Source organism: Esox lucius, chromosome 6, assembly GCF_011004845.1.
Source record: "Esox lucius isolate fEsoLuc1 chromosome 6, fEsoLuc1.pri, whole genome shotgun sequence".
Lineage (NCBI taxonomy): Eukaryota > Metazoa > Chordata > Actinopteri > Esociformes > Esocidae > Esox > Esox lucius.
Window position 1 is genome coordinate 12,815,751 of NC_047574.1, and position 9,719 is coordinate 12,825,469.

General features: G+C 41.4%; 2 protein-coding genes across 6 annotated transcripts; both read right to left on the reverse strand.

Moving 5' to 3' along the window:
• Window positions 1-703: 703 nt before the first annotated feature.
• Window positions 704-4,214, reverse strand: tysnd1 (trypsin domain containing 1). Of its 3 annotated transcripts, XM_010889087.5 has the most exons (6): window positions 4,126-4,214; window positions 3,446-3,935; window positions 2,749-3,347; window positions 2,370-2,500; window positions 1,911-2,096; window positions 704-1,151 (listed from the first exon to the last, which is right to left on the reverse strand). In XM_010889087.5, exons 2-6 carry the CDS (start codon window positions 3,920-3,922, stop codon window positions 949-951), a joined length of 1,596 nt encoding a protein of 531 aa, XP_010887389.4. In that variant the 5' UTR covers window positions 3,923-3,935; window positions 4,126-4,214; the 3' UTR covers window positions 704-948. The 3 variants fall into 3 exon arrangements, with proteins under 3 accessions (XP_010887389.4, XP_019903216.3, XP_010887388.4); XM_020047657.3 differs by lacking the exon at window positions 4,126-4,214 and having other exon boundaries at window positions 2,749-3,005; window positions 3,446-4,113; XM_010889086.5 differs by lacking the exon at window positions 4,126-4,214 and having other exon boundaries at window positions 3,446-4,113.
• A 616-nt stretch (window positions 4,215-4,830) lies between these two features.
• sar1ab (secretion associated, Ras related GTPase 1Ab) lies at window positions 4,831-9,232 on the reverse strand. Of its 3 annotated transcripts, none has more exons than XM_010889088.4 (7): window positions 9,145-9,232; window positions 7,764-7,830; window positions 7,430-7,549; window positions 7,113-7,178; window positions 6,809-6,912; window positions 6,511-6,642; window positions 4,831-6,270 (listed from the first exon to the last, which is right to left on the reverse strand). In XM_010889088.4, the coding sequence occupies exons 2-7, from the start codon at window positions 7,819-7,821 to the stop codon at window positions 6,154-6,156; spliced, it is 597 nt and encodes a 198-aa protein (XP_010887390.1). In that variant the 5' UTR covers window positions 7,822-7,830; window positions 9,145-9,232; the 3' UTR covers window positions 4,831-6,153. The 3 variants fall into 3 exon arrangements, with proteins under 3 accessions (XP_010887390.1, XP_010887392.1, XP_010887391.1); XM_010889090.4 differs by lacking the exon at window positions 9,145-9,232 and adding an exon at window positions 8,472-8,694; XM_010889089.4 differs by lacking the exon at window positions 9,145-9,232 and adding an exon at window positions 8,421-8,691.
• Between the last annotated feature and the right edge of the window lie 487 nt (window positions 9,233-9,719).

Below are 9,719 nucleotides of genomic sequence, written 5' to 3' on the forward strand. Positions count from 1 at the left end.
ATCTGCCACACCTCAATTTCTTCATTTCTACCACACGCTAATAGCTGTCTGAAACATAAATGACTTAATCCTTCAATTCTAGTTCAGAATATACAAAGAAAAGGGCAAAGAATATTATAAAGTTGAAATGCAACATGTAGCTATGGTTGAAAACATGGCCTTGGTCTTTTGGATCAAACTCACAAAGAAACAAATTTAAATAGTACCTGAATCCAGTTCTACCTTATGTGGCTATTTCCTGATGCTTGTCTTGCAGATAACTGGGGTGAGAATAACAGATGTGTGAAAATGGTCTTGACAGATTTTTGCTCCGAGCTACCCAAAGGGACCAATCAGTCTGTGCAGCATCTCAGATAATTAGATTTCTCATTCCATCCTCCCTGTCTGGCAGTCAGCCAAATGAAACTACCAGGTTTAAATCTGAGACTTCAATGTGATGGTTAATGTGTCAATGTGACGGTTTTACTTTACAATGCTTGCAGTAAACGGAGGACTCTTCACGTACCTCCAGATGAGTAAGAAAGCAGAGACGATGAAATGTGTTGGGTACTTATCTGTGGAGGATTTTATGTATCTGATTCACTGTGTGTGGTCTAATGCTGTGTGAATACTGGACTCACTACAGCACCATTTAAACAAATCTTATACATGAGACACCTGTGTGTAAAACTCTGAAATCAAATAAAAAAATACAGTAAAAATACACAATCAACCGTTTATTAACTGAAAGTCGGACCCTTTTGAAATACAATTATTTCAGAGATATTGGTGTTTTTTCATGGGTTGTTATATTTACACAAATATGATGGGACACACATTTTCCATTTCAAACCAATGATAGTAGGTGATAGTGACAATGATAGTATAACACAATATTATACAAAAGTTAAAAATAGTCTACCAATTACATTGAGTGTTGGACTAAGTACAGTGTGTTTGTTTATTCAGTCATAGTTTGCTATGAGCAGCCTGTAGCCTCCACACCCTCTGGACTTCCTCATCGGTTGTATCTAAGGCCTGGAAAACACCTATTTCACCATTCTGGGTGTAACTCTGAAGCAATGGCTCTAAGACAGTCATTGGGACACTGAAGTTCAGGTGGGGGTAGGTCACCTTGGCTGCAAAGTCCCTGGTGTTACTGGACACCAGACCTGGAATATAGGAAGGACACAACAATCTGCCACGACAGTTGAGAGAGAAAAGGGTCTGAAACTGGGCATCAGACACATAAGGAAGGGATTAATAAAATGTAGGGAGTTTTTCTTAGCCACTGAAATTCAACACTACTGTTGTTTGCTCCTTGGGGTTTAAGGCCAGGTGTTTTTGTAAAAGCACTTTGTGACAACTGCTGATACATTTGATTGATTGATTAATTGATTTCCAGGTGGACAAGGAGCAGACTGAAGCTGGTCGTCACTAGAACAATTTCCAGAGTGGACTACATTTTACACTATTTCCCTTTTGCTAAAGTAAAATGTGTGCAGGGCAAATTAGTTATTACACACACGCACTTCCCAGAATACAGAAATTCTGACAGAACCATGCTAGTATATGCTAGACAATTTTGCCCAATACGATCTGGCTAGCTTGTGCTTAGCTACGCCCAACTCATTTCCTAGGTTCTGTCAATTTCACTTACCTCCCACTGGAAACAACAGCCTGTGGGCTACCCAGACTCAGTTAAAAACAAATCCTGAGTACTACCACGTAATTGGTAAACCAGTGCCCCCCACTGATCAAAAAGTGTATTTCACTAGCAGGTTACCTCCATCCCTTTCTATGCAGGTGTTTGTTCCAGCCCCAGCTGACCATTAGGGCCTTGATTCAGAATCTCAACAGCCTACACACCTAGTAGCTCCCTAAGAGTAGTGCTGACCAACCCTGTTTGGTGCATTCCGCCCATGCCTTACCTAGCACCTCTCCTGATCCTGCCGCCACCACCGCTCCCCCACTAGTTCCTGCATGCACTGCAGCAGTGGTCTGCAGCATGATGGGCTGGCCCCGACAGCGGATGGCCCTGGACAGGATGCCACTGGTCAGAGAGGGACCACAGCGCTGACCGAAGGCTCCATATCCCACCACAACCACATCCTCACCTAGGGAGACAGACGTCTCAAATGACACCCAATCGCCTGTTCCCAGGTTGTTTCAATCTCCCAGTTGCATTTTGTTTCTACAGCCCCTTTTACATTAAAGTGCTTTACAAGAATTGGTCTTAGACATATAGAGCCCTATAAGCAATCAGGAGAACAATGGCTGGAAAAAGGAAACCTAAATAAGAACCAGACACCGGCTGTCTTCTTGCTTAGAACCCCCCACCCCCCCACTCCCCCACTCCCCAGTCAGTGTGGCAGTGACATAATGCCTACCTGGTATAAAACACTTGGCCAAGCGCGACACCACCCCTTTGAGGGGCGGGTTTCTTAGCTGTACAACAGCTACGTCATAGGGCGACGACAGCTTGGTGGAGAATAGGACATCACCCTTCACAACATGAATACTAAGGGGAGGAAGAAAGGGCTGTGAGAACGACATTCTTCACTTGATCTATATAACGCTATGTGGACTAGATTGGTCTTCATGGTGTTCTGGAATAAACATTAACCCCCTAAATTACCAGTTCATCTACCAGTAGAATTGAAAACGAACCTGCGGCACATCGATTGTACCTTGAAAGCTAAATCATCTCGGCAGAGGTAGCACCACAATGACCTTAATCCCCAGAGTGAGTAGCATGCAGAATATTACCTGTCGTTGGTGTTGAATCTCAGGGCGACAACACGTTTTCCATTGACAACATGGCGACAAGTGACTACCAGCAGAGGACTGACCAGGATCCCTGATCCCCAGAATTGTCCAGCATCTACTAAGGCCACTGTGGGGTATTTCTGAGTTTCAGTTTTATGCTGCACGACCTGGAAGGAGTCCGTCAGTTCCTGTACGTGGTGGATCTCTTTGTGCGAATTCTGAATGTTCACGCACCATATGATGTTCCTCAAAATCACCTGGAACGAGCACACAAGGGTCAGCCCGATCCACTCGCTGGCTTTCCAGCACAATGGTGACACGATAACACCAACGAGATGCGTTTGGCCTTCGTTGGGTACAAAAAGGCCCCCACCCTCTGTACCGGGTAGACAGCGGGCGTCTGTGAAAAGGAGGGCGTTATCTTCCCCTGCCAGGTTACTTATGATGCCCTTGCTCAGGGTGCTCATGAAGAGATCAGGGCAAAAGGTGCCGAAGGGAGAACCACAAGCGAGGACTTCACATCCCTTCATGAGAGTGGAACTCGCCACCCATGGGGTGGTTCCACTGTTTATGTTTGACACCCTGGCCAAGGCTGGTACCTATTTTTGTGGTGCGAAATGACAAAATAAAGAACATCAGCGTTCATTGGTAAGCCTAAATACACTACAAAGAAAACATCAACATAGAAATCTCGTACCTTGAGCAGAGCAAACCAGCTCAGAAACTCGGTGTCCCTCACAATCTCTGTATCCTCCTCCCCACCATAGAAATCCCACTTATCAGAAGCTTTGAACATCTTCTCGAAAGCCCTCCTAAACTCAATACAGTTGACTAGCAATAGTAGCTGGGCTGTAGTTTGGTGCTGACATTGCGAAGGGCTGTTGCTCTCCATAACGGTGCATGACTTGTATGCGCACTGGTTTGTGTCTAGATTTTGCTGTTGGTGGAATTTGAGCCTGATTTTAAGCTTGCTACTGAAACATTCTGGTAGCAGGAACCGGTGCTCTGGAGGCAGCGCATCCTTGACGTTCATAAAGCGAGAGAAGCAAATACCGTTGCAGAGCAAGAGTCCAGTGTGTGTGTTTAAGATGACTCCACTACAGCTTACTGGTTTCTGGTCAGAAAACGATTCCGACAACGTGACAATACAACACATTTTTTCAGTCGACTCCATGTCGTTTAGATACCTAGGGAAAGTGACCAGAAAAGTGAGTTCAAAAGTCCTACAACAACGACGAAATATTATTACCCTACAGGACAACACCATAAACTATACAATATCACTTAACAGCCAAAGACGTCTTTCAGACACAAGTAAATGACTACTCGCTAACAGCTCCAATATTATCGATTCCAAAGTCTACTTCCGCATCTCACCTTATTGGACGAGAAAAACAAGGGGGTGTTAGCTCAACATGTTACTTGACTGGCTTATGCTTCTTTAGCCGTCTTCTGTGTTGCCAGATACCCACTGCAATTGGGCACTTTTTAATGAATGTCTGAGGGCAAAAATGGGCTTGCGCGGATTGATTTATAGATACATAAAAAAATTGTGACAACACTGACCGTCATTTGTTTTGCTGACTAGTGCTGCATAGTAGCCTGGTGAAAATACAGTACCCTAGTAAAATGTATTGCTTTACCTAGTCTAATTTCTGCTGTGCCAACAGTATAATATATTGTGCAACTGTTATGAAATTGTCCAGGTCCCTGCAAACGTGTCAAGAAACACAATTTTAAGGAGCTTGCAGAAGCTGTTCATCAGTCATCTGGAACAACTTGAGGCAATCCAATGTCATTCATTTTCGTTTTGTATTCATTGTATTTAGAATACAACCAACAGTAAATGTAACAGACCATGCACTTTAAAGCATTAATGCAAAAAAATAAACATGACACAGCAGCATAACAGATTGTCCAAGATATTTAATTTATACAGATCCAAAAAAGATCTCTCAATCAATATAATTGGCTGAACTGTATGAGAGCATGCATGATAATTTCACATACAGTTACTCACAAAAGTGAGTACACCCTTCACATTTTTGTACATATTGTAGCAAAGTGTAATTTCCTCAAGGTTTTCACATGAAAAGATATAATCAAATATTTGCAAAAATGTGAGGGGTGTACTCACATTTGTGAGATACTGTATTTACAAAAAGAAATATATGCATTCTCTATTCATAATCTCAGATATTCTGTGCGCCCTACAAAACTCACATTCTTCAGTACAACATAAGTACTCTCCTATTTCAGCTTTGACCAGCCAATAGTCATCAAATACTTATTTAACAGTAACAAAAAACTGATATAGTAGATAGTTGAGCATTGAAATGGTAGTCCATATGAAACTGCAAACATCAATGGCGACCATTCTTCAGTGTAGCCAAAACCATAGTATTACAAAATACTAGACTTGTATATTGTGGATAAAACACTAAATAAAAGTTGTAATGCACTTGTAATCACATTTATGGCATCGGTTTGTAGTTCAGTAATTTGGTATGGAGATTCTTAGGTAAAAACATCTTAAGCCATAACTGTCATATATTCCTTGTTGATAATTTGGCTTTGAAGCACCAGTGGAGAAATGATACGTACACAAAAGTGCTACACCAATAACCTCTCCTATGTAATCCAACGCCAGCAACTTTAAAAATAAACCACGGGTTAAGGACTGGGTCAAAGTAATCACATGTCCAACCATGTAAGTGTGTGCGTGTGTGTGTTACTCATAACAGGAATGAGTAATAATACTGTCTTAATAATAATACTGTTTGATTGTGATCAAGAGCTATCATAGAAATTCAGAACAACTACAGTTATTTTGTGAGGTAAACTATCATTAAAAATAATATGTAAACTACAAAATATTTATATTGAGATTTCAGGTTTTGATACTTGACTTTGGCAAGACAGTCAACATATTGGTCAGACTAAATGGTGTACACAGTTATATATTTTGTATGAGGGTTTAAAGTACCAGACTACCACTTGGCCAGCATAATTGCAGTGCTTTAAACCCAAATAAATAAGGTAAAAGGCAAGAACAAGAATATAAACGCTGTATATCAATAAAAATATATTTTGCATAGAAATATATTTACTTATTGGGAGCACACTCAAATGCAAAAATGTCAATAAATATAGCCCACTAGTGGGTGATAGCTTTTCCAGCATGTAGATTTTTGAGGACTGTCCCGTAATGCATACAAAAATGGATAAACCGTGAATAAACAAATACCTTTCCTTTAAACACTATGGAGCCAAACCAAGCCGTTCTGGACTGGCATCATAGTTTCTGGAACCATGCTGGAAAGGACAAATGGAAAATAAATGATCCAGCCCGCTCAATAAAGTTGGGTTTGGCCCTTTAGCGTGAAAAAAGAAGGGAGACATCGATCAGTCAATGTACTGGGAGAGCCAGCGGAAACCATCTCCATATCCCTGTCGCTTCAGAACACTGCACATGAAGATCTCCATTGGCCTCAAGTTCAGCTCCTTCAGTGACACATTCCCCTGAGGACACAGACACACGACCAGTCTAGATCAGCCTTGATTCAAATCTTTTTGAATCGACTCCAGTTGAAGTAAATGGCGGATAAAATGGCGGATAAACATTTATGTGGCGATTTAATGTATGTAATGTGTCACCCCTGTCTAGTCATCAGCCAACCTCTTGAACTGGTTTCATCTGATGTCAGTCATTCTGTAGGCTGTTGCTCTAGACAGTTAATGGTACACCTCAACAGTCCTTACCTTCCCAGTGGTGTGTCCATACAGTCCAAACAGTCCTCTGAGTGCATCTTCACTAATGGCCTCTGGACGGTCTATTTTATTCCCCAGGATCAGTACAGGCACATTAGAGACGGTCTCGTCTGTTAAGAGTGCCTGTAAAGAAGATGTAGATTAGTAGCTTACTGCCTTGCTCATTAGTGGGGGAAAAAATCAACAGTTGTATTGATTTGCATCTAGCCACACAATGGCTAATGGGTGTAAGGCATGCTACCTTTTTACAACATTTTAAGAGTGTGTATTGGGGGGGGGGGGGACTTACATCCAGTTCGATTTTGGCCTCTTGCAGTCTCTCATGATCTGCACAGTCCACTAGGTAGACGATACCATTTATAGCTGGGAGGTAGTTCTTCCAGATTCTCCTGGCTATTCAAATCAAAGCGGTTTCACTGTTCACAAATGACCAACCAACTAATGTGACTTGTAATAACGGTGCAAATGGACAGTTCATTGTAATGTTATAACGCTGTTATAATGTTGCCATTGGACATTTCATTTTCACCCCTCCAGACGCAAGCCTTAGGTGTTAGGTTTTGTGTCACTACAGTTTCAGTTCAAATGCATACCTTGCGTATGACCACCCAGATCAAATGTTGTGAATGTCATTCCAGCGATGGTTAACTCTTCTGATGCTGTTGAACGGAGGCAACATGCAATAGGAGTAATTCAATTAGAGCACTTGGAAGATGTGGTCATTGATTTCTGCACACTGGTTGTAAATGTGGCACTGTCAAGCCAAATAGGGTCCCTGATAATTGTGTACTGCCCACGCATCCAGCCCAAAGTGGGAGGTTTAAAGGTATGTTGTTAATCACAGAAGTTCCAGAATACAATCTTCAAAAGACAACAATGAATAGCCATAATTTAGGCAGATTTGTCATACTGGGATGTAGTGTTGGTACATGTTGTCCTAGTCGGTCATCTCTAAGCATATGAAGCAGCGTCGTTTTCCCAGCATTGTCCAAACCAAGGAACACCAGCTTCCCAGACTTCTTATATAAACCTAGAGGGATGAACAACAGCAAAAACATGACGCATTGACTGAGTACCTAGTTTGGATTAGGAGGGCTTGAGAAACAACACATATTTGTAGACCAGCAAGAGTGAAATACTACAGGTACAATCAGAACTGAAGTCCATCAGTTCAAAAGGTAATTAGGCTAGAGTTTCTTCGGTTATTTAAATTATTGAATGGGCAACATTTTAAAACACTTTACCTAGTAACTGCAGCACCCCACTGAAGCTCCTGTAGATCCAGTCAAATATAAAGGACATGTCTTTTTCCTTTGATTGAAGCAAAATGTCAGAAACGTCAAAAACACAGTGTAAAAGAAAACAACCTGACAGTACACTTAGCGACACATTATCGACACCATTCAAACTGGTCAACTGGACTGCTGCCAAGTCAGAGCATAAAGGTATTGGACACATTGTCTCTACACCACAGCTGCCCAACCATGTTCCTAAAGACCTACCATCCTGAGGGTTTTCTCCAACCCCAGATGTGACTAACCTGACTATGCCTTTTATTCAGCAATTAGAATGAGGTGTTCTAGACAAGGTCTGGAAAGGAAACCTACAGGAGGGCAACTCTCCAAGAACAGTTCTGGACAGCCCAGTCTGTACTACACATGGCCTTTGGCTCTGACCCGTCCCACCCATTCTTCACATTCTATACAAATGTATGAATGAATTTGATGTGCCTTGAGTTAGCGCAGATGGAAAAAGCCCTCTAAAAGACTTTGTCACTTGTCAACAGGATGATATACATTTAAAAACATTAGTTTTACCCATATCTATGAACACAGAAGGCTACAATTGCAAAAGACCCTCTACACAATGCTCTACCTCTAAACATAGCTATATAGGCTAACCTCAAATACTGACGCTCAACTGTTCCAACTTTCTTCTTAACCACGGATTACCTCGCTGGTATGCGTAAGTTGTTCAGAGTTTTTGTGCCAACAGCCAAACTGAGAAAACTTAAAATTATAAACCCACTACAGCAGTCAACTCTAGTCCTTTCCCACGAACCTGGCTATCTGATCATACCAGTCAGACTGTTTTTGCTATAGACTATTTTTATGGATACGTTGTTGCTCCAGATGACATTTGATAGGCCTGGGGCAACCACGCTGAGAGAGAGAGACACACACACACACACACACCTGTCACGAGTATCTACCAACTTGCTATGTTAATATCCTGACAGTGGTCTCAAAGGAATGTAAAAACATATTGTAGAGTTTACTTATAGGTTCGCCTGGCTATGAAGAAATTCAAGGTTAATGAGTTAGGCTTGTAATGTTGACTACTGTATAGACAAACATAGCACATTACAGCTGAGAAATTGGCAATGTTCAAATGAAAATGGCAGATAGGTGCACGGTCATTGCCACCATATTGCAAATTTGTCTGGCATCATGTGTCGGCTAAAAACTAGCTGGAATAAACATCAGGGCTAAATGCGCTGGGTGGGCCAACTCACTCCGATGTATCAAGCCCAACACTTGCTGACCTGATTCTTTCTGACAACGAAAAGTCTAAAATACATTTATTTTCATGCAACTTCATGTACACACTGAAAGTAAACGTTACCTTGTGTCCGTGGGTCAACACACCGTGGCGTTACGATGACCCATCCAAATTTGACAGTTCACCGGAACTGCGTAAGTACTTTTTGGAAAGGGGATTCACATGCCAAACCATCCTGTCCGATCCCATACCACGATTTTTTTTGTGCCCCATTAAGGCCAGAATGTCAAATGCAACGGACCGAGTTTTTTCTAAATAATATTTTTCTATTGAATACATACTCTCCTTAATAATTTTAAACAAAAACAGAATCGGGAATCAAAATTGTGCTGTGTTTTACCAAACTACCGCTAGATGGCTGTATAAGATACACCTACAAAGATATTGTAGTAAAGCGAATCCATATCGGCCCGCTTCATGGTATTGTGACCTATAACGTATTGGAGTAACAAAAAAATACAACACAGCCAAGATTAAAGCGGTTGTAGAAAAAATATATAGTCGAACAATAGCTCTGTTTCATTATTCCTTTATCATCTTCCTTTTAGCACTGACTTTACTGATAGCTTCTTAATTAAATGGAAATAACGACCAATATCTACAATTTAAATTTAGAAATCGTTTGAAGTAACAGGACA